At 37.3% G+C, this 23,647-nt stretch overlaps 4 protein-coding genes and 1 long non-coding RNA gene across 8 annotated transcripts; 3 read left to right on the top strand and 2 right to left on the bottom strand.

Moving 5' to 3' along the window:
• Positions 1 to 1,232: 1,232 nt before the first annotated feature.
• On the bottom strand, positions 1,233 to 6,121 carry LOC112169689. Of its 3 annotated transcripts, none has more exons than XR_005801449.1 (8): positions 5,580 to 6,121; positions 4,825 to 5,093; positions 4,433 to 4,567; positions 3,192 to 3,261; positions 2,911 to 3,040; positions 2,094 to 2,246; positions 1,866 to 1,910; positions 1,233 to 1,499 (listed from the first exon to the last, which is right to left on the bottom strand). It is a non-coding gene; the product is annotated as an uncharacterized LOC112169689 (long non-coding RNA). The 3 variants fall into 3 exon arrangements; XR_002924834.2 differs by having other exon boundaries at positions 3,192 to 3,283; XR_002924833.2 differs by lacking the exon at positions 3,192 to 3,261 and having other exon boundaries at positions 5,580 to 6,117.
• Positions 6,122 to 10,514: 4,393 nt separating this feature from the next.
• LOC112171865 (MLO-like protein 1) lies at positions 10,515 to 12,550 on the bottom strand. The gene has a single exon (XM_024308989.2). The coding sequence runs from the start codon at positions 12,396 to 12,398 to the stop codon at positions 10,872 to 10,874; it is 1,527 nt and encodes a 508-aa protein (XP_024164757.1). The 5' UTR covers positions 12,399 to 12,550; the 3' UTR covers positions 10,515 to 10,871.
• Positions 12,551 to 12,624: 74 nt separating this feature from the next.
• Positions 12,625 to 13,907, top strand: LOC121050042. Its single transcript, XM_040508595.1, has 3 exons — positions 12,625 to 12,730; positions 13,183 to 13,630; positions 13,898 to 13,907. Exons 1-3 carry the CDS (start codon positions 12,721 to 12,723, stop codon positions 13,905 to 13,907), a joined length of 468 nt encoding a protein of 155 aa, XP_040364529.1. The 5' UTR covers positions 12,625 to 12,720.
• A 3,145-nt stretch (positions 13,908 to 17,052) lies between these two features.
• On the top strand, positions 17,053 to 19,836 carry LOC112173023 (bifunctional protein FolD 2). 2 transcript variants are annotated; one of them, XM_024310568.2, is made up of 6 exons: positions 17,053 to 17,190; positions 17,754 to 17,935; positions 18,008 to 18,191; positions 18,334 to 18,491; positions 18,668 to 18,880; positions 19,335 to 19,836. In XM_024310568.2, exons 2-6 carry the CDS (start codon positions 17,822 to 17,824, stop codon positions 19,563 to 19,565), a joined length of 900 nt encoding a protein of 299 aa, XP_024166336.1. In that variant the 5' UTR covers positions 17,053 to 17,190; positions 17,754 to 17,821; the 3' UTR covers positions 19,566 to 19,836. The 2 variants fall into 2 exon arrangements, with proteins under 2 accessions (XP_024166336.1, XP_040365092.1); XM_040509158.1 differs by lacking the exon at positions 17,053 to 17,190 and adding an exon at positions 17,249 to 17,627.
• Positions 19,837 to 21,918: 2,082 nt separating this feature from the next.
• Positions 21,919 to 23,404, top strand: LOC112174258 (desiccation-related protein PCC13-62). The gene is made up of 3 exons (XM_024311993.2): positions 21,919 to 22,250; positions 22,373 to 22,598; positions 22,845 to 23,404. Exons 1-3 carry the CDS (start codon positions 21,922 to 21,924, stop codon positions 23,220 to 23,222), a joined length of 933 nt encoding a protein of 310 aa, XP_024167761.2. The 5' UTR covers positions 21,919 to 21,921; the 3' UTR covers positions 23,223 to 23,404.
• Positions 23,405 to 23,647: the final 243 nt, after the last annotated feature.

Below are 23,647 nucleotides of genomic sequence, written 5' to 3' on the forward strand. Positions count from 1 at the left end.
CAACTGCAGTAATGCAATAGGTAGTCTCTCTTGTATAAGAAAAAAAATAGGTAGTCTCTTACCAGATATTTATCTCAATTTATTTCAGCAAAAAAAAAAGGATATGTATTTAATGAAAAGATATTGTGTATTGTGAATGAGGATAGTTTAGGAAGTTTGGGGGTTGTGTTTCTAGTAAAATAATAAAATAAATGACTAAATACTGTTTAGTCCTTGAGTTTTTTACCATAAAACACTTCAGTCCCTGGCCTTCTAATTTCACACGTTTAGTCCATGTACTTCAAAATTTCAAACCTCCGTTAAGTCGTGGCGAAATGTCTATTATGCCCTCAGTTCTTTTTTTTAATTAATTAATTATTTTATTTTATTGGAAAATGAATTTTTTTATTTTTTCCCTTTCTTTCTTTCTGTTTGTTTCTTCATCATTCCTCGTAGAGGGTGGAGGAGAAGAGATAAAAGAAAGAAAAAGAAAAAAAAGAAAAAAGAAAAAATAAATAAAAGAGAAAGGAATAAATTTATTTTAAAAAAAGAACTAAGGGCATAATAGACATTTTGCTGCGACTTAACTGAGGTTTTAGACGGTAAGGACCTATTGGTCCGAAATTTTGAAGTACAAGGACTAAATGTGTGAAATTAGAAGGTCAGGGACTGAAGTCACTACAAAAAAAAATTGCAATAGCCACGGCGCCTTGCCGTAGCGAAAAGCTATTTTGCCGTAGCAAAAAAGCATTTGCGACGGCTCTGCGACGGCAAAGCTTCCGTCGCCGTTGGTGGCGTCGCCAATATCTTTTGCCACGGCATTTTGCCGTAGCAGACCACTTTTGCGACGGCAAAGAGTTTTGCGACACTTACTCTGCGACGGTTTTATGCTACCCCTAATGCCGTCGCCATTACAAAATATACTACGGCAAATTGCCGTCGCAGCATAATTAATATTAAGATAATTATATTACTTCCCGCCAAAATTTGTTTCCTACTAAATTTTTTTCCCGCCAAATTGTTTCCCGCCAATTTTTTTTTGCTGCCAAACTAATTTGCTTCCCGCCAATTTTTCAATAGGAAATTTTACTACGGTCTCGTTGCCGTAGCTTCGGTGTGGTGTTATATAGAAAAATATTCTTGGCTACCGCAATTCACTGATGTTAGTAGCTAACCAATATTTTTTTTTTAACAAAACCTGTATTTTTGCAATATCCAAAAATGGGATAAAAATATCATGAATACACAACACATATATTGTTCATTAGCTCATCTATTTCATTGCAATGTAATTAAATTGTTGCAGTGTCAGTATAGGTAATTAGAAGAAGTACAAATTAATTTATATATGCCCAAAATCAAGTTCCTAATGAAGACAACTAAGAGTAACACTTAACAAAAATATGCAATAACATATTGAAACTCAGCCCATTGCTCTATCACTGCTTGAATCTGGATTCCTTTCTTCTCCTACAGACTCTCTCCGAATTTCATGCATGGTCACTAGTTGCATCTGGAACCTAAGACATCAAAAAAAAAAATTAAATATATCATGTATGGCTTTGCATATCACCCTTTTTCAATGTCACACCGTAACCCAATTTCAATAATGAACATCGCAGGTTACACCATTCTTTATAATCATATTACAAAGAGAATGGCAGTATGAGAGGAAATTTCAAACCAAGTGTCATCAAAGCTAGTGTTTCTTTTACAAGTTGATACTAGTATGTATATTCATCATTGATAAATTAATAAAGGTATATATATGTGAACAACAACAACGGGCAAACAGATGCTAACAAATATTGGCAATAATGTATCACTTGAAACAATTGTAGGACTGAGGACACAGACATCCAACACATGAAAAAGATAAGGGTTACCTGCAATTCCCCAAAAAACAAAATTCATGCAAGCTAGCTGAGTTCCTGTAGAAAAGAAAAAGAAACAAGCAAACTTTCCATCATTGCCAATTTTTTTATAACATCATTCAAGCATTAGGCATATAACTAATCTAATTAAAATTGAAATAACAAATAGAGGAAGATCCATAATGCTTTAATGAATGCACTAGTACACACTAAGAAGAACAAGTGAATAAGAATATTTACCTGTTCCCCCACCTAGCACGCAGCTCTAGAATTGCAATGATTGACTTATGGCATGGCAACAGAGATAATGAGAGATCCTGCAAGTATGAAGGGGCGTCTTCTTCCCATTTTCAAAGAGCAGTTGTCACTCCAAATACCACCGCAGGGTTGAACCTTAAAAAAACAATAAATTAAACAAATTAAGATAGAAGAGGTACAAGTACAATTGATAAATATCAATATCAGCATCAAAATAAACCCAAGTCCAGATAAAAAGAACACAACATATTAGTATGCAATGAGGACATTAACAACTGTATGAATGACAATCACAGCATATAGATGAATAACTAGTTCCCCAAAGTCATCACGTTATGCAGTAAATCCACTGATACGAGCACAAAAGAGGTGGTGAATTACAGCAAAGGCTACATATTCTCTCCTTATTCGTTTTATACATCCACAAAAGAGTCAGAATCGGAATGAAGTGAAGTTGCAACCTGAATTAAGTTGAACTTTTCTTGCAGTCTATATTAGTGTAGATTATGCAAGAAGTCATTATAAATCAGACTAGGTATAACCAAAATAAAAGCAAGATCCTATCTAATTTTTCTGAAGCAGATTGCAGTTTCTATAATTTCAAGTAAAATTGAATTCAGAAAAATGAGAGTTCATGAAGTCAAATTCTCAAACTCATATCGTTTGCTCACCAATTACTCAATTGAAAACCCTAAAATCACTTCAAATTCAAACTGACCCACAAATTGAGCACAAAACTTTCTAATTCAAGCCTTCAATTTACAAAACAATGTTTATATGAGAGATAGAACTTTCTAACCTTTTCAGTTAAAATAATGTCACTTCCTAGCTTTAGACTCAATGTCTCAGGATTTCCAGCCCTCTCCTTTCCTTGCAAGAAGATTGTTCCCAAATAAATGCTAATTACGTCATTGCCAATAGGCCTTGAACTGTTCAAAGCACAAGATATCACTATATAATCAGTAATTTATATATTCAAGACCTCAAACATATATAAATTCCTCATCCAACACATCCAGCACTAAATCAAGTAAACCATGAATCAAAAACTCAAACAGTATTCACCCCAAATAAGCTTACCTTATACACAGCTGATCCCTGCAATTCCCAAAAACAACAAAGCTGCAGGAAAAATGAAAGTAGGAAGAGACTACAGCAAACATTCTGTTATGCTGCAGCTTAGAATATATTGATCTCACATCACAATAGCGAAGACAATAACGAACAAGAACAAAACAGATAACTCTAATGCATTTGTAAATGAAAAGAAAAAGTAGTAACCCTTAGCATCCATTCCACTATGAAATCCAAAAATAAACAAATGACACAATTATCCATGGCATCTACCCCAAGTAAATAAGCACTAAGCAGAATCCCTAACAACTGATATTATAACTAATGACATACTTCAAGGTGGTGTTTGTTACGTGGGACTATTATCACCCACATTATTTTCTATAATAGTCTAGGACTCTTCTAACCTGGGATATGTTATGTTAATATCTGACCCATGTTTGGTACTGCTTAGGACTAAAGAGCAGAATAGTCAAAATAGTCTTATCCCATGTTTGTTTGTGTATTGGACTAAAAGTTGGTAATTTGCAGACATGAACAATTTTATGAGTTTGTGAGAAGAAAAGAAATTGGAATGAGAAAGCTGAAGACAAATCCAGAAATTGTATCCCTTACGTGACCAGTTACAGTGACATGGTCAGTTACGTGACCAGTTACTTGGTCAGTGACATGGTCAGTTACTTGACCAGTGACATGGTCAGTTACTTGACCAGTGACATGGTCAGTTACTTGACCAGTTACAGTTACTTGGTCAGTGACATGGTCAGTGACATGGTCAGTTACTTGGTCAGTGACATGGTCAGTTACTTGGTCAGTGACATGGTCAGTTACTTGGTCAGTGACATGGTCAGTTACGTGACCAGTTACATGACCAGTTACAGTTACTTGGTCAGTGACATGGTCAGTTACCTGGTCAATTACGTGACCAGTTACATGACCAGTTACATGACCAGTTACAGGTACTTGACCCAGAATTGATCAACATCCAAAATCAATGAAAACAAACAACCAAATAAGAAGATAAAAACACAGACGTTGTTGAAAGAAAGAAAAAACCCAGAATTGATCAACATTCAATTGAGTCCTCTAATCTCATTTAATTGAGTCCTCATGTGTGCCAAACGTGGGATGAGTCTTATTTTCTTACATAAGTTACTCCAATCCAGTCCAATCCCATGTAACAAACATAGCCCAAAAGTATAAACAGAAAAGCTAGTAAAAACAGAAACAAAATGAAGAAATTATACCATGAAATTAGATTGCTAGCAAGGTAAATATGCAGTTCCCCAACTTTAGATAACAGAATTCTCGTACAAGTCAAGCTTTAGATAACCACCGTCTTTTCCTTGTTTTCTTCCACACCAGAATTGTTTACCACTACCCTGTTCAGGAACCCCCAAAAAAAAAAAAGGAAAGAAGAAATGCTTAATCACCACACAGAAAACAGAAAAAGTACAATTATAATAGAATCAACCACTAAACCTGAACCAAAGTATTACAATTAAGGAGTTACAATAGCCCATGGACAACGTATTAAAAAAAGAGATTATACAGACATTAGCCCATCGACACGAAAAAGAAAAAAAATGTGCAATTTGGGAAACCAAATTAGTTAAATGGAGAAGAACAGAGGGGTTACCTGGAACCATAATTGCTCAAATACCTGCAAATTTCAAAGAAAACCACAGGAAAAAATCAATTAGGTAGGAAACTCCATGGTATCTGGGTTTTTCATGTGAATCTAAATTCTTCAGTTACATAATCTCTGAAATGCCGCTTAGTGTCTTCTTTGGCAACGTGGTTCTTGACAGCTTTGAGAAGGTGGCGGTATGCCTTAGCAACTTGCAAAGCTTCAGCATTCATTTCCAACAACTCTCTAGCTTATACAACCTCTTCTATTTCTCCACCCTGCATCATCAATTGAGGGGTTTCTCATCATGAATGGGCATACTCATAAGTCAATTTTGAAAACTCCACGGTAACAACAGATAAACGAAAACCAATTCATAAAACACAGACTCTAATTTTGAGAAAGGCGAATACGAAAGTTAAAAATCAACAAAAACATTACTCAAATCTACAGGAGGAGAAAAACAACAGAAGAAGCAGAACCATTAGCAAAATTACACAACCAACAGATGCATACAGATGCTATAAGACATTAAGAGCTTAATTCGAAAAGAAGGGTTATGGGTGCCAATGAAACAAGATTGAAACTTGACTAGAGTCTAGAATCCAACAGTTCAAGCACAATGAATCATAAAAAGGGTTGAATTTCACAAAAACTCACAGAAATTAAATTAAAGCATGAAACTTTCTATGTTATCTAATTGAAAACTGCGAATTGCAAATCAAACGTATCAATTAAAGTTTGAAAGGGTTGAAATTTCATACCAACGAAGAGCGATTTAGGGCTAGATGTGAGAGAGGCTGAGAGAGAAGGCTTTGGGGGTTTTCTTTTGGTTCGGAAAGATCTGGTTTCAGTCTTCAGAGCAGCCGCGCGCGCAGAGAGAAAGAGAGAGCAAGAGCTACTGAGCGATGAAGAAGCTGAAGCCGCCGGTTCCGATCTGGTTCTGAGCCGCTGAGACAAAGTGATATGTATAAGAGAGAGAGAGAGAACGACAACAACTGAGCCGCTGAGCGAGAGAGAGAGAGGACTGAGCGGAGAGACTGAACACGGAGGACCAGCGACGGGAAGTTCCGATCCGATCTGCTTCAGTGAGATCGAGAACAGAGAGAAAGAGAAAGAGGGATGCGGTAGAGAACAGGGATTGAGAGAAATAGGCTAGGGTTTTTTTATGAGAAAATAGATTTAATAAGAGAATTGGGCTCGTAGTTGTTCTCTAGTTGCGACGGCATTTTAGACGCAGTCGCCAAGCATTGGAAGTTTGCGACTGCAAACGTTCGCCGAAGATAAATATTAAAGTTTGGCTACCCCATTGCCACGGCGTAGCAACTCAGTCGCAAGTTTTACGACGGCGTAATTTTGCCGAAGCAAAAAGTCAATTTTTTGCGACGGCAAAAGGGTGCCGACGCGAAACGGGGTAGCCGTTGCAATTATTTTTTGTAGTGAGTGTTTTATGGTCAAAAGCTCAAGGACTAAACAATATTTAGTCCTAAAATAAAAAAGTGAGAGTTTTTCTATTGGAACCTCCAAATTTATTCACTTGACCTCCTTGCTTTTTACAACTCCTATCAAATTTTCAAATACTAAATTTACTCGCAAAACCTCACTCAAGTTCCTGAAATAACCTCACTCATATAATTTGCAAACAAACTATTAATTACATATTCATTTCTTAACCAGATTACATAAATCTCTTATCTAATAAAAAAGAAACTCAAACACAAGGTGTTGGGCTTTAAAAATTAATTTCTAATAAAAAAGAATTGTTTTTTTTTTTAAACTTCTTTTTTTTTCTCTTGTGGATGTGCAAAAAAAATATGAAGAGTAATTTTTCTTAATGTTTAATTATTTTCTCTATTTTTTGTACCTCATGATTAATTATTTAATAGTTTTTTAGAAATTTTTTTTTACTGCTAGCTCTTTTTTTTATTTTTTTGTAAATATAATTAATAGACTGGGGTTTAGGTCATAATATGATTTCTTTTGTTATCCCTCACCAATATGCGTTCAACATATATGATGATAGAAATTTTTATGCCACATGATCTTGATTATATATAGTTTTAATTCTTATCAAATATATATAAATGCTTTAATGAGTATGTAGTGAAATTAGAAAATGAAAATAGATAAGGAAAATAATAAAGAATGCAATATAATATTATTGAATTGGAAAGTCTAGAGAAATTAAATATATATATTTTTGGTATAATTATTGTCCTTAATAGTCATTTTATAAAAGATTATATATGTCATTTAATAATTCATAATAGATTGAGGTCAACTGAGCAGATTTGGAGGTTCAAATAGAAACACTCAAAAAGTTAATAGATTGTGTATTAAGTAAGAGATGTGTATCTATCATTTAGCAATGTGTGAATAAAATTTCAATGAAAAAAAAAGAAGAAGAGAGAAAATAGGTGAAAACAAAAACTAAGTTCACGGGTCCTTTTGTTTTTATTTTTGTTATTTTGCTATGATCGGGGCAGCCCGGACTAATTAGTATGGGCACAACCCTCCTAAAATTATAGAATGCAAAGAGTATAATAGATTAATAGGGCTAACGTATAAAACGCTGCAGTACCATATCATGAGCCAAGAATGAGTCTTCGTTAAATATAGACCACGCTCACCTACAACATATGTAGAACTTCCTATAAGCAACCATATTACACTGCCTTGAAAAACATGTTAGAATTTTGTGAAATAAGTCCTACATTCGAAACAAGTCTCCCACTTGGATCCTTTATATGTGTATACACAACACTTTATATTAAATGGACAAGTGGAGAGGCAAGATTTATTGGGATGAAATGCAAGGGCCATTGGGTTGAATGTCTTGTTAATATAATAATATATTTTTAATTAAATTCCAATAAATGATTCTTTCTTTTTATAATTTTGATAAAGATAATTGCAATTAGATAAGTCTGGTCCAGACAGTTGCAGCTATTTTGTTAAAATTCAAAATAAATGAACAATTGCGTCTATTTATGTAAATTCTATAAAAAGAACGTCAATGTTCTTTGCAACAAAAAACTCGACAAAACACAAGTAAAGTTCACTAGGTTTCAAGGCATCTGTGCAACACCTTGAGATTTGTACCCTGCAGGACAGACGTTCAAGCAAACCGCAACACATGTGTGGGGACGAAATTCGGTCTTAGAACATTGCTTCGCAAGCCTTTCTCAGGAATCAAACTAGTGCTTCTGTTTTTGTTCAATCAATTTATATTAGGATTGATATATATTGTAGTTTATATTCGTACACTATCTATATATTAATGTAGTTTATTTTTGTTTATGTATATTGTGATTAACTGATTATATATTCAATTTAGCGGCCCCTTATTTTCTAACAAAACATAGTTTAGGAATATATGAGCATGCCATTACATCTTATAGTTCCTTAACAATAATGCATTCACTACCAAGACAAGGTTCATTTTCGGGTCTTTCTATTTAACCCAGCAAAGTTCTAAGTATACCCAGCATCTAAAAATTTATCCCACAATTTCTGAATTTACCCTTGTTTTGAATGCCTAAATGAAAAACTGAAATCCAGCCAAACACTTTCCCCCTCCAATTTGTTCCATAGTCTACCATCTTCACAATCCCCCACCTCCAACTATGTTCTCCATAAAAACTCTTGGTTTTCAATTTGTATTAGATTTAAAGTGACGTTAAGCTATGCAACAAAAGGCACATGAAAAGCCACTAGAAGCCATGAGCGCATGTGCCAGAGGAGAAGATTCAGCACTTTCTTTTCTATTTCCAGCATCACCTGGCTTACGGACACAAACACATACATAGCATTCAATGGCAGACCAAGAATTGTGCGAAGGTTTCGAAGATTGGAGAGAAGAGAGGACCCAGAAAGGCCTTCTATCCTTGAAGAACCCATAAACATTTTGAATGAGAGAGATGAAGCCATCCATTTCACCAATTCTGAGCTCACCAATAGCAACGAGTTCAATTGACAACAACAATCATCTCTCTCTCTCTCTCGATCAAGTCTTTGAAGTGGAAGAGCTTGAATAGCTTACTGAAACTATGTATGATGAATGAGTATGATTATTAATGAATACTTCACAATAGTTGAGTGGAAGAGTTTGATACACAAAACAAACGGTTGACACGAACCAAACATTGGGATTAGTTTTGATGGTTCCACAATTATCAACTCTCTCTCTCTCTCTCTCTCTAGTTTGCTGGGTGTATTTTTTGTAAGGGTTTGCTGAGTGTATTTTTCTGAAGGGTAAACTTGGAAAATTTAACACAATATTTTAGAATTAGATTTGTTAAGATATTTGCTGGGTACATTTAGAAATACCCTTTCTTAATTTCATTAACTAGAAAAATCGCCTCTAGACAATCTAAATTAACAACTACAGAAATTAATTTCATAAAGTTGGAGATGACAACTTTCTTAAAAATCGGTCTTCCCTTTGGCAGAACCATCCTCCCAATGGGGCACTTGGGGATGAAAAGAAAAAAAAAAATTGTATTCCCGGCTTGATTTGGGGGCGAGAAAAATCAATTCTTTTTTTCTTTTTTTTTAAGATTTTGAAGAATTCGAGTCTACGCGTGGCCCGAAAATCCTCCGTGCTTAAGCCCAATTATTAGCGTTCAGTATCCCAACAGGGATAACATAGTCAGGAGTGGGCTCGTATCAAAGGCCCAAATACTTTCACTGAAGCAAAAGGAACCGCCTGGACTCCCAAAGCCATGATGAGATAAGGAGACGTTTGATATTGAAAGTTTGAAACCATTGGTGACTGGTGCTATTTAAGAGTCAATTTGTTTCCACCATTTCAGATTGGGAGTGAGCATATCACAGCTATAAGTGCATTGTCATTACACCATAAAAGCATCTTTAGTAGTTCCTCATCATGTTTCTCATTCTGAAATGAAATATTTGGAATCTTAACCTTGTAAAAAAGTGAACACAGATTTGAAAGAGCATCTTACAAATTCTTAGCACCACCAGATATTCCAAAATGATATGATACATCACTCCCATATCCATCAAATTTCAGCTGTCAAATTAAGCATCAGGTGATCAGGACAGAAACACAATGAGCATATATTCCTGTAACATGGTATGGAATTGGATTCCATTATGAGACCATGTTCATCCTGTGTTAAAGATAATTAAAGCAGACGACTAGACAAGAAAATTGAATATTAAGCACTGTATCTAGTTGAGTCACCACCTTATTCAGCATCTTTGTTCTTCTATATAAGAGACATCCTAGGCCATTCCCAATTCCAATATCCCAGTCACTTGGCCTAACAAGCACAGAATATAGAACAATGAAACCTCAGAACATCTGTGGGGAGGGTTTTCTCTGCGAGGAATCAAAGAGAGGTTTCAGACAAAAGCTTGGGCAGGCATATGAGGCAGCTCTGTTAGTCATGGCTAGGAGCGGAGCTCAGAAAGGAAAGGGTCTCTTAATCTCAAAATCGATTGAGAGACGAAGGTGGAACTACTCTGCAGAAGAGCCAATAAGAACTCTGATGTTCTTGGGTCCATGGAGCCACACCTAGGCTTTGGCTACTTGTAAATTTGTAATAAGCTATCAAGTAGGATATAATTGGCCGATGAAATCAATCTGATAACATGTATGATAGAATTCGATTGAAGGTATGTATGATAGTCCATGACTCATATAATATATGTGGTAATCGAATAACACCATATGAATATCAACAATAATCACATGTGTATATGCTTTGATCAATAAAACAAAAACTCTTTCAATGCAGAACATGCAAAGAATTCAACTTTTGTACCTCAGAGTTAGAATACTTATCTCCACACCATGACAAGAGTTTGAGGAAATGTCACCAAACAATTCAAGATTTTGCAGTAATAATGGAATTGGCCGACCACTGATAACTGTGAGTATCACTCACTAGAATCCAGAGTCATTTCCATTGATAATTGGAAGTAACAAGCTTAGATCAGAATTCAGAAGTCAAGCAAAAACAAGCAGAAGATCTGGAATCTCATTACAACGACTATTGCTAATTCATTCTACAAAAAACACATACTTTTCAGTTATTCTCCTCCTCCTTCTTCTGGTCTGAATTATTCTCCTCCGGCTTAGTTGCCTTCTTAGCAAGTTTCCCCATCTGAATTCCGAAAGCAGAGCCAATACCACCATGGGAACTTGCTTGGACAGAACCAGAGCCAGAGCTGGAGGCGTCAGCGTCAGCAGCGGCAGCGGCCTTCTTTTTCTTAACCTTTTGAGCCCAACCAACAAGGCCTACTTGCACATGGTCATCAAATATAGCTTTCTTGAAGGAGCTCCCCATCTGTGTGATAATGGCATAGAGTGGCAGAGTACTATAACTACACAGCCCCTGAATGAACACCCCAATGACAAGCCTGGGCACAATGTAGCGCACTTGCCCCATGATGCAGGAGTCGAAACCATACTGAACCCAAATCCAGAAGAAAAACGCAATCTCGAAAGCGTTTTGGAAAAGGATGAAATGAATCAAGAAGAGCACAAGCTTAGGCTTTCCAAACCAAAAGTGGCCATCGGATGGTGTAACTACTAGATCCCCCTCTATGGCTATGTGTTTCTCAGCAACATCATGAGCCATTTGGGTAATCACATGCTCAAGCTTAGTCCCCACCGCAATTAAAAGAAAGAAAGGCAGGAAAGCAATCCAGAAATAGGTATGCCAACCATTCACATTCAGCAGCAAGAAAACCACCACAAACACCCAAAGATACCAACTTATACCCACCACTTTTCTGAAATCATCTTCCAGAGCTCGGATCATGTACTTGTGAAAATTAAACTTAGGATTCGCCGGACAGTGGGTGGTAATAAAACCCAGCCGCAAGGTCACATAATCCGATCTTGTAACAGATGCATAAAATTGCTTGAAAAAAGAGTGAATCCAACCCAACAAGGCTGAATTTTTACCCATTCCCAGAAACCGTTCTTTGATAAAAGCATGCTCCTGAACACGAGTAAACTTATGCTTTTTATTAAGAAATTGTTGGGAGTCATAATTCTGTGCCGCAATCGCATCCTCCCACGCTCTCCACTGCCGGATCTTCATCCCTCCGAAGACCACAGTCAAAACACAGAACACCACATGAACAATGGCCAGAACAAAGATGAAGATATGAAGATGATGCAGTGCCTCTGTAGATAGCAACGGTACCTTACCCTTTGCCTCACAATACCCACTTTGGGCCGCGGTGGTTTCCTCCGCCAGACGCCGGAAATGGGCAAAATGGGAAGTGGTGTTTTCCGCTTCCGCTTCCGCTTCGAGTTTACAAGGAAGAAGATGCTCCATGACTCCGTGCTCCACGCAGATTTTGGCGATTACATTCTGGAAAACGGTGAGCAGGAGCGAGATAAAGCCCAACAGCATAAGCTCTTCCTTCACTTTCTGCAACGCTTCATACAGAGGCTTCTGGCCCTTCTTCTTCAAGAACTTGCCGCCGTAGTGGAGCAGACGCTCCAGAGCCAGAGATATGGCCACGATGACGGTGCAGACCGCCGCAACAACCCATGTGGGCGTGTACTCTAGCGTTTTCTCTTCCTCACCACCACTCATCGTGTTTGTTTGTTTCTTTCCTTTTTATCTTCTTCCTCCTAAGTCTTCTGCCCCCAAAGTTCAGTGCACTGATGTTATTATAGGAATAACATGTGAGCCTTCGTTATTAGTTGTAACTCACTACCAAACTGGGGGAGGAAGTAATTGACTCTTGAGTGACACAGCAACTCTAAGGACGCGTATGGTACGCAGGTTCTAGATTGGGAGGACAAAAATGCCATTGCCGGGAGACTAATGGCGTTTTGCTATTGGGAGGGTGAAGATGAAATCATTGAACATATGAGGACAGAGTCGATTCATTTTGAGCCGTCCATGACCATCCATGAATGGTGGTGAGTCATTCCAGACGTGACCAAAACTATGAAGCTTTAATATTTCACTTAATAGCTGAAAAATTACTACAAATCAAGTGTTACTTTTCTCTTTTTGTTTTGAGTGAATATTATTTGTAAGGAAAGTTATCCATCCAGGAAAAGATTGTTAATAACTTTAAGACAACCTTTTATTATATATAGTTTTTAGTTGATAGTAAGAATTTGAATTTTTTTTTTGAGGCCGTGACCACTTACCTAATTTTAGCCTAAAAATTGCTCACTTACTCCAATAAGAGCTTTTTACTCCCATCTACACAATTTAATATTTAATTACAGTTTTACCCTTAACTCTATTAATTAATTACATTTGCATCTCCTTGGCTCTCTCCACTCTCCCTGATCTGCTCTTTCTCTCTCATCCCCCTTTCTCTCTTTCTCTCTCTAACCCATGGCTTCTCTTAAATCTTCAGAACCAGACCGTCGGCACTCCTGCTCGGCGATCGTATCCGACCTCCTCCCCTCGCTTCCCTCCCAAAGCGACACCCCCAAAGACCCGAAGGCCAAGGTGGGGCTGCAACTCAAACGATCGTCTTCAGTCTCAGACTTCTCGCTTGCGGCGAGGACTCCGGTGAGAGAGGAGGAGGCAACGACGTTAGTGTTTGTATGGATATTGGATCCGGCCGAAGAGATCGGCGTCGGCGCCGGTGTATGCATCGTCGTCTGCGGCGGCAGTGGCCTTGCCTTTAGACTTGTTACTCTTCTTGGCCTTCTTCACCATCGACTTGGTGTCCTTGGACGACGAGTAGTTCGCCGCCGCCGTCACCCTCCATGGGCTGTCGGACCTTGGGCCCGTCGTTGTTGCCCTTCGAAGAATCGTTCGCAACATTTCGCACTCTTCACTCCCTCTCTCTCTTTGGGGTTTTGGGGAGAAGAAGAAGAAAGAGGCTACTGGGAGATTGGATATTTCACACTTCTTTGGGCCTCTTTTGAGTTTAGCTTGTCCAATTCAAATTGGGCCTAGATTTTGAAGCGGTGAGAGAAGAGGAGGAATAAATTTGAAGCAGTGTTAGTGTTTGGATCAACGAGGTTTGCTTTTTGTTGGTATTTGCATGCTTAATTGAGGGGCAATAATGTTTCTACTAGGGAAATAATCACATTATTGGGTGGCAATATTCATATTATTAGGGGACAGTAATGTTTTTATTGGGGGCAATAATAAGATTATTTATTTGGATGAACCTCCGAAAGCTTTCAAAATTCAAAACATCTTCATTTTCACTAATTATTGATCCCCAATAACAAGTTTATTGGGGAGCAATAATATGATTATTGGGGGGTAATAAAATCAGAAGACCGAATCCGGTCACCAGTCCGGCAGTCGGATTAGGGATTCCGGTGACTGGTTGTTGGATTTCGGTGACTGGACGCCGGAGTCCGATCAACGGTCGTCGGAGTCCAGTCATCGGTCACCGGAGACCGCGGCCGGTCACTGGTCACCGGTGCACAGCAAGGTGGAGGATGGCTTCTCTCTCTAAGTGAGAAAGAAGGAAAGGGCAAAAAAATCCCAAAAATAAATAAAAAGAATTAAAAAAGAATTAATTGGGTATTAGGGAAATAATCCCTTAGAGTATTTTGGATAAATGAGGTTAAAAAACTATTTGTGGAGCAAGTGGGCAATTTTTAAGCTGAAATTGGGTAAATTATCATTTCCCTTTTTTTTTTTATTGAGATCACACAATTGCTCAAACTTTTCTCTTTTATTATATATATTTCCCCAACTTTAGTTGTCACTTTAGTTTAACAATGTCGGTAATTGAATAAAAGAGTACAGAGCTGGGGAAGAAGATTTGGTAGTGTTCTTCCTAGTTCCTATCGAGAAAACCTAAGTGGACATGTCCACCACTATCTAACTTCTCCCATGTTACGATAATCTTGCTCTTAAAAAATGCCAATTGGTTGCTTATTCTGATATATTGGTCATTTATTTTTTTGTTGCGTTGACCTGATGTCTGGAACTTTGGTTTTCGTGGTTGTTGCTCATCTACAAAAATGACTCAATAAATTATATCTAAAAAAAGAGAGGAAAAACTACAAAAAAATATCCACACTTTGGAGGTCATTTCAAATAAATACTCAATCTATAGAATCTTTCAAATAAATACCTGAGCTATTCTTAATCTTACAAAATCTCAATTCCGTCAGACATTCCGTTAAAACAACCGTTAACTTGCTATGATGAAATATTCGACCTTTTAATTCCTATTGACTGGACCCACCAACGAAGATATTTACCTGAATACCCTTTTCTTCCACCAATAAATCCATTCGTCATTCTCCTTGATATCGAATCTCAGTGTATATCCTACACCAACTTATCTTAATATGTAAAGTGCAAGACATGGTTCAAATGAGAGAGTTCACTGGTTCGACATTACTATTTGTGCACTCTACTCATATATCACAATAATCATTTGCCTCAGAAATAGTTGTGTAGAGTCAAAATCTAAACCTAAGCGAAACTACTAAGGTACTGCAAACTCCAAATGGGAATTAACTTAATTCCAAAGCAGCTTAATCTGTAATGGAAATTTTCTAGCTATTTTGTTTTGGCAACGTTAAAAAAATGATCCAAAGCTTGTTCTCCAATACATCAAAGTTTAGATATTTTAAAGCATAACAACTGGAAAAAAAAAATATATCCAATCAATCAACATAACCAAAACCAAAAGCAAAGACAATTCAAAGGATGCCAGGGTGGTTCACCATGACATGAAAGACGGGAGATTACAACGCATGTCAAACTAATTCATATCAAAGTAATATAGGTTCATCATTTATGCTTTCTTTGGTGGTCTTCCTCTTTTCCCAACATCAGACGTACGAGCCTTTGATGTTTGGCTTGCTTGCATTATTGACATTGCACAAATTTTCAATTCAATTCAAATATAAAACAAGTCAAACATTTTAGCAATCTAATATAAGAAAGGAATACTCTGGCTCCCTTTTTCGCATAGAATTATTTTTATCATCAGAATCACGGACGCTTCTTAATTCCTTATTTGAAAGATGGTCTTCTTCCTCTTCTACATCTTCCAATTGAATATTATTCATCACTAGATCCCAACTTCCAATTTCCATATTATGACTAAAATTATTTGTAACATTTGCATCACTCCCACAATTAGTTTCACCATCATTAACACATGCATTGACACGAGTATTTCCACCATCTTTGGCAGTAGCTTCAGCATCAATACTACTTGCTGTACCATCATTATAACCAATTTCGTCAGAATCATCATCCCCACTGTAATCACTATCAACAAAATCAGTTTCAGGATGATAGTCTCCATCTGAATTGTCATTATCACTGTCATCCTTGTCATTAGCTAATTCAGTCTGCGTTATATGATAAGCATTGTCATCTTCACCTAACCCTAACTCCTCAATCACAATACTTTTTCTCTTCCTAGCTCCCACATCAAAACTTTTACTGAGATCTATTCCAAAGTCATTGAGGACCCAACGTAAGTTTGTAATGTCACAAGGACTAGAGTCTAGTATATCTCCAAGTACACTTCAATTATCCTCACATTTGGCACAAAAGCCACCAACCTATAATAACATGTCCAAATATGAAATTCCCGAAAACTAGCAGAACTACAATACTTAAACAACTAATCTATAACTTCAAACTACACATATCAAAAATCAATCTTAGTGAATCCAATTCAAGCAAGAAACTATTTGGGACTCAGGTAGGAATCCTATAGACTGATATCTCAACCTATAATGATTCACATCATTGTCTCTTTGTCAAGAACAAAAACACGTACAACTGATTGTGACATTTTCCGTCTTGGAAACTATACTTGAAATTAACACCCTTACTTCGTTAAACAACAATCAGAATTCTTACCAATTAAGTACGCCCGCTTGCATGCAGGGAAGTAATTCTCCCTACCCTGACCCTCACTTTGCAGACATGATGTTAGTAACTGAAAAGGGATTCTCCCATTACATGTGAACTGTAACAAGAACGGCAAGGGAAACATGGAATACTCAATTTGTTGAGGGAAATGGCTGAAAGTTTAGGGTTAGGGGAGACATTGAGCGGGAATAAATTTTGTGTTGTCTAAAATACCCTCGTTGGTGGGTCTAGTCAATAGAAATTGAAAGGCCAAACATGCCACGTAGGCAAGTTAACGGAATGTCTGACAGAATTAAGATTTTGTAGAATTAAGAATATCTCGGGTATTTATTTGAAAGATTTTATAGATGAGATATTTATTTGAAATGATCTCCAAAGTTCAGGTATTATTTCGTAGTTTTTCCCAAAAAAAAAAAATTATTTATGGGCAAAATCCCTAATTGACCTCTCACCTTCTATCTCACCCTTGTTTCCTCTCCACTCCAATAACCACTGTTCAACTGCAACGATACCACTCACTCACCTATAACTTCGCCAATCGCCAGAGGTACCAAGTTTCATGCTTTTCTTTTTATTTACCACAAAGTTTCATTTTTATTCTCTTTCTGTTAGTGAAGTTAGTGTAAGAGCAAGGCTGAACCAATTTAGAGTCGATCCTAGTACAATTGGATGATGATATTATGCATCTTTGGATTATGCTAAATCTGGATTCAGTGGCAATTGGAAATCTGTGTTACAAAGGATTTGAGTAGCGAATGAAAATCAAGATTTTAAATGCCCCATATGTCTGGGAAAGGAAAATGGTTGCATTTCTTGGAGGAAATTAAGCAACAGATGTCGATGTTATGATTAAACTCAGTTGCACATGTTCAAATGATAACTAGGAAAATGGAATTGAAGCTGTTGTTGTAGTGCAATTCTTTTTCTTATTCCATTTGGCTTCAACAATGGAAAATGAAAGCTTTAATTAAGGTTGTGCTCTTGGTAAGATTATCACTCTTTCTACAAGAAACTAGAAACCACCTCTAAAGGTACTTTGTTTAATCTCAGCACATGTGAAGAAATGAATAGTATATTTATATGCTGGCAATTTGTTGTGGTGGATTACAGAGCACACTGAGCTTGGAGCTGCTTATCAGAAGTGAGAAACCCCCATAGACCAAGAGAGTGGTTCATCAATGGCGTTGCAATCAGATCACCAGGCTAAGATAATTGACGGCAAAGCCATAGCACAGACCATCCGATCTGAAATTGCTGAGGAAGTTCGCCATCTCTGTCAGAAATATGGCAAGGTTTGCTCTACCTGAATATTTTAAGTTTACATAGTGGATGAATTATGACAATGCAGTTATTCAATTCTATAGGTCCCTGGACTGGCAGTAGTGATTGTGGGGAGCAGGAAGGACTCCCAGAGCTATGTCAGCATGAAGCGAAAGGCATGCACTGAAGTTGGCATTAAATCTGTCGACATAGATCTCCCTGAGAATGTGTCCCTAGATGATCTCATAGCCAAAGTTCACGAATTAAATGCGAATCGTGATGTACATGGTTGGTTACTTATAATGATTTTCTTTTTAAACTGAGATAATAAATTGCAAACTCTTTTACTTTTTTTCATATTGGAATCTGAAACTATTTTTATGTGCTAAATTTGCATTTGTTGGTAAGGTGGATTTTATTTTTCACGCAGGCATACTTGTTCAGCTTCCATTGCCAAGGCATATTAATGAAGAGAAAGTGTTAAGTGAAATCAGCATCGAGAAGGATGTAGATGGGTTTCATCCTCTCAACATCGGCAAACTTGCAATGAAAGGCAGGGAACCTTTATTCCTCCCTTGCACTCCCAAGGCAAGACACTCAAGTAATGTATTCAAACACAGATGGATGTAGATGCACACACTCATGTTCTCATTGTTTTGAGTGTTCTGTTAAACTAGCAATCCATACTGTCCAAGAAGTTTTCATATGGAACTCTGAAAAGTTATTGATGTATTAAATAGCTGTCTTGTTGTTTTTCTCCACAGGGCTGTCTTGAACTTCTATCACGGAGTGGTATAAGCATAAAGGGAAAGAAGGCAGTTGTGGTGGGAAGAAGTAACATAGTTGGATTGCCAGTTTCATTGCTGCTTTTGAAAGCCAATGCTACTGTTACCGTGGTTCATTCCAACACTCCTGATCCAGAGAGTATCATTCGTGAAGCGGACATTGTTATTGCTGCAGCAGGACAGGCAATGATGGTAGGCAGTTCACATTAGTGTTCTTTGATATACAATCGTCTTATTACATGTCGCTGTTATCTAGTTTAATACTTGTATGGCTTGGAAAATGTACTGCTCTTTCTAGATCTAGTTAAAAGTATTTAATAGTGGTTAAACTCATACTAGCACAGAACACTATCCATGGTTAAATAAAACATTTTAAAATATTAAAGAAGAGAAACCAAATGAAAATAAGAATAGGATCAGTTGTTGTTTCATACCATTCCAACGTGAAAGAAAAAGGACATTTCTTGGCCCTGATACTTCCATAGTTGACTATCACATGTGAGTTGTAGAACAATCCATTTGATGCTTATAAAATAGCTCTTTTAGTAAGCTGATTGGTTCAATGGAAAGAATGACATCATTTTTTAATTGATTATTTCTCTATACATCTAGTTTGTTAATCAAATCAATAACTGAATTGGTGCAGATCAAGGGTAGTTGGATAAAACCAGGTGCTGCAATTATAGATGTTGGCACAAATGCTGTAGATGACTCCAGTAGAAAGTCGGGTTATAGATTGGTAGGGGATGTACATTTCCAGGAAGCATGTAAGGTAGCTGGATGGATAACTCCGGTTCCTGGTGGAGTTGGCCCGATGACTGTTGCAATGCTTCTCAAGAACACATTGGATGGTGCTAAGCGAGTGATTGCGCAGTGAGGGCTGTTAATCTTTCATAGTCCCCATAATAAGCTGTTGCTAATTTCAGGAGATAATTTTGCAATGGAGTTCACAGGTTTTGATTGGAAAATCCTGTAGTTTTCACTAATATTGCATGGTGTCATGCATCTTGTAGTAAACTAAGTCCTTTCTGATCGATTTGATTTATCTCCCCAAATTCATTTTATATCTCTATAATTATTGTATATTTTGTCAACTAAAGTAAACCTATATATTTACCAAAGAAAGAAATACGTAAATCATTATAATTGCAGAGCAAGTTAATGCAGATATCTTTTTTGGCTACGCAAACTCACTCAACTATCTGTTAGCTTTTTCAGCCATCTCTGATGTGGGATTTTTAGTAGGTTTGTTGGCACCATTCCAGAGCTTCCCATCCCTACTTCTAGCTTGCAGAGTAGATCAAAATAATTGGACACCCCTTTCAACCCATGAGGTCATGTTTAACTAACCTTGCTAAAGCTATACTTTGATTTAGTTACCAGAAGCCGTTTGGCCACCGAAATGTCGATCTTCTTCAAGAATCATCTGTACAAATTTGTTTTTGGTCAAAAAGATTATGAGGTGGTTAAGCAAATTGGTGAATGTCTGGAGTACGCCAGACGTAGATTACGCCACAGAGGACACAGTAATAAGGGTAAATAAAATTTCACCACACTTGCTCCTCTCACGTGACAGATGTTGTGCTACTTCAATTCATCGTTGGCCTCTCATCAACCACAAACCAAATCCCTCAAAGAACAGCTTCGAGAGGCAGGAAAACTCGATGAATTCCAGAAAGGGTTTACAACGTTTTGGGTCTAGTACACACTAATATCATCATTTCTCTCTATGTTCCCTTGATTTCTGTTGCAAAATCAAACTCTTCCAAGTAGAACTGAAGAAATTAAAAGTTTAAACTATAGTTGATCAACTACAACGGAAGAATTATTCTTTCAGTGGGATTCTTAAAATTTATTGCTGCTATTGGCTTCCATTTAGACTTCCAATTTTATTCATCATCAGCTTATAAGCACCATTTCCATATATTTGAAACATGGTGTGGTGGTGGTGGAAGGGGAGAAGAAGAACTGGCGATAAGAGACCAGAGAGAGAATCCCAGTTTTTCTGAGAAAAAGGTACTTTGATAGTTTGATTCCTCGCCACAAAGTATGCAGATTATATCGAGATCAGAAATAATTACACTACAACAAAGTGAATAGTCTACAAACTCCTAGTATTTTTTACCACAACGACTACAACTTTTATCGAATAGCGTTCGTCATTATGAAATTACATATTGTCCAGACTTAAAAAAATTATGTGGACATCCATGTGCTACGTTTGTTAGTATGACTGGGGCGTAGCTTATACCTGAAGTATTCCAGCGGCTTCCATAATTGGTTGAAATATACATTCGTTCGTGTCATTTGAGACAAATGTCTAGTCAATGCCCTAGCCCTAGCTCTAGCTAGTGATATGACATTCAATAATTGGTATTACCTTGTGTTTCCTCTCATATCTTTTGCTCGTTTATTTCCGTAAATCAGACAGAAATAAATATAAAATGTTGCATTGTAAAAGTTAGAGAAGAAACATGCATGAGCTAGCCCATTCCTGATTCCTCTTATATACCTAATTGATTGACGGTTTAACCATTTGACTATCTCTTTGAACCAACCATTACAGGAATAACTATTTAGGGAAGCTTTGCAAAGCGCAAGCTTCAACCGGTTTCGTATTCTAAAATGGTAAAGTGATTTATCAAAGTCTTAAAAGGAGCAGAATCAGGATGGAAAATTTTGGGGGGGGTGGGGGGGGAGGTGGGAATTACGGTATATATTGTTACTTGAGCTGCTCTATTCAGCACACCTATACAGTAGTAGAACTGTTGAAGCAGCAAATCTGGAATACTGTAACGTACAGCAGCAGACAAGATCTCTAATGTATTTAATGTAGCTGTAGTACTTGACATTTATATTTAGTTTTCATACCTAGCTTTAGGTCGCTTCTATTGTCAAATATATTCTCCGGTTTGGAGAAGAAGATCAACCTACATGCAATTATACCATACATCTCTATAATTGACATATATTTAATATTGTATTCATAAGTCATAACATAACATATATAATTAGAAAAATATTCCAAAAAACATACCAGCAGGTCCAGACCCTCAAGTAAGTCCGCCCCTCTTAATCATTCACTTAAACACGATTTCACTACAATTGGGTAGATCAGCTACTTGTGCGAATTGAGTTCATCTTCACCAAAGTCACACTGCATTCTAGCTACTATATATATTACCTACTTCTTTAGTTGTCTGCAATGCATGAAATTAACAATGGCTACTTCAATGAGTACTAATTCTAATGCCTTTGTTTTTCCTCTTGCTTTCTGTTTAGTTGGGATATCTCAGCTGCTGCTTTGCCCAGGTGATGCTCCCAACTGTGATCCCAATTTGATTGAAGCCAGTGATAGGGACAGGCTCCAATTTGCTTTGAACTTGGAATTCTTGGAGACCGAGTTTTTCTTGTATGCTGCTCTTGGCAAAGGTCTAGATGCTATCAGTCCAAATTTAACCCTAGGCGGCCCCCCTCCGATTGGTGCTCAGAAGGCGAATCTCGACCCTCTTGTTCGTCGTATCATCGAGGAATTCGGTTATCAAGAAGTTGGTCATATCAGGTATACAAATTATCAGCTATATCAAAATATTTGTGTGTGTTCTTATATTTATTGTTGTTTCTTTCTTTTTCTTGTTTGGATATGAAGCTCACTCACTATGATGGTGGATTTGCTAATTTCAGATCAATTATTAGAAAAGAAGGAGGGTTTCCCAGGCCTTTGTTAGATCTCAGCCGTCAGAATTTCGCAAAACTAATGGATCGAGCAGTGGGTTTCACTCTGAACCCGCCATTCGATCCATATGCAAACTCACTTAATTATCTCTTGGCAACCTACACCATCCCTTATGTGGGATTAGTAGGTTATGTTGGCACAATTCCATACCTTAAAAACATGACATCTTGCAGAGTAAGAGCTCAACTCTCATTTTTGAGAAAAATCTTATGCAACTCTCATTTTTGAGAAAAATCTTATGCGTGAATTTATTCTTGTTACGTGACGGTACTTAATTACATAAAATCGAGTTTGAACTCATCTACTGGTCAATCTGACTCAATCAATACCGTCACATAGAAAAAATGGTTGCACTAAGTTTTCTCTTATATATAATGATTACATTTTCTATATAATACTGCTAATTTTGTTGTTGTATAGTTGGCTGCATCACTTTTGGGGGTTGAGAGTGGACAAGATTCGGTCACACGTACATGTCTCTATCAGAGAGCCTTTGAGAAGGTGCAGCCCTATAACATCACAGTGGCTGATTTTACAAACCGTATTTCTATGCTTAGGAACGATCTTGCAATGTGTGGGATCAAAGATGAAGGCATCATAGTGCCGGAGAAGCTTGGGGCGGAGAATCGGACGTCCAGTAACATCATATCAGCCGATCCTAACTCGCTTTCGTATGCAAGGACACCGCCGGAGATATTGAGGATTGTATATGCAAGTGGCAATGAATCACTGCCGGGCGGATTTTACCCTAAAGGTGCAAATGGGAATATTGCAAGGCGCTTCTTGAAGATTAATTAACGCTCTCTGCCTCTCTAATCAATACAAGATTTAACACAATCCACTTTGTTAGCCAAACTGCCAAAGTGAGTATGAAATTACTCAAATACCCTCATGTACACTATAGGTCATATTAAATTTGCGTTTAATGAATAAGGGATGTCAATATAATTAGCAAAAGAGTCCATAAGTGCATCCAGCAAACTTTTTACCCCCATCAAATTTCTAAATGTACCCATCAACTTTTTATATAATCTAACCACACCCATCAATTTTTCCTATAATACTCTTTTCTTTAATTAAATCAAGCAAAATTCACACACCCATCAAAACCCATACACCCTGATGAAGAATACCAAACACCCAGCACAACTCTTACACCTTGACATGTATTACACCCAGCAGACACACACAATGTGGAAGCAAGCAATGCACTCTATCCTTGT

The sequence above is a fragment of the Rosa chinensis genome, chromosome 6 (genome assembly GCF_002994745.2).
Source record: "Rosa chinensis cultivar Old Blush chromosome 6, RchiOBHm-V2, whole genome shotgun sequence".
NCBI classification, from domain to species: domain Eukaryota; kingdom Viridiplantae; phylum Streptophyta; class Magnoliopsida; order Rosales; family Rosaceae; genus Rosa; species Rosa chinensis.

Coding starts and splice junctions, on each gene's coding strand:
- LOC112171865 (XM_024308989.2), bottom strand. CDS start 12,398: ATGAGTGGTGGTGAGGAAGAGAAAACGCTAGAGTACACGCCCACATGG.
- LOC112173023 (XM_024310568.2), top strand. CDS start 17,822: ATGGCGTTGCAATCAGATCACCAGGCTAAGATAATTGACGGCAAAGCC. Junction 17,936..18,007: donor TCTGTCAGAAATATGGCAAG/GTTTGCTCTACC, acceptor TCAATTCTATAG/GTCCCTGGACTGGCAGTAGT. Junction 18,492..18,667: donor TCCTCCCTTGCACTCCCAAG/GCAAGACACTCA, acceptor TTTTCTCCACAG/GGCTGTCTTGAACTTCTATC.
- LOC112174258 (XM_024311993.2), top strand. CDS start 21,922: ATGAGTACTAATTCTAATGCCTTTGTTTTTCCTCTTGCTTTCTGTTTA. Junction 22,251..22,372: donor CAAGAAGTTGGTCATATCAG/GTATACAAATTA, acceptor TGCTAATTTCAG/ATCAATTATTAGAAAAGAAG. Junction 22,599..22,844: donor AAAACATGACATCTTGCAGA/GTAAGAGCTCAA, acceptor GTTGTTGTATAG/TTGGCTGCATCACTTTTGGG.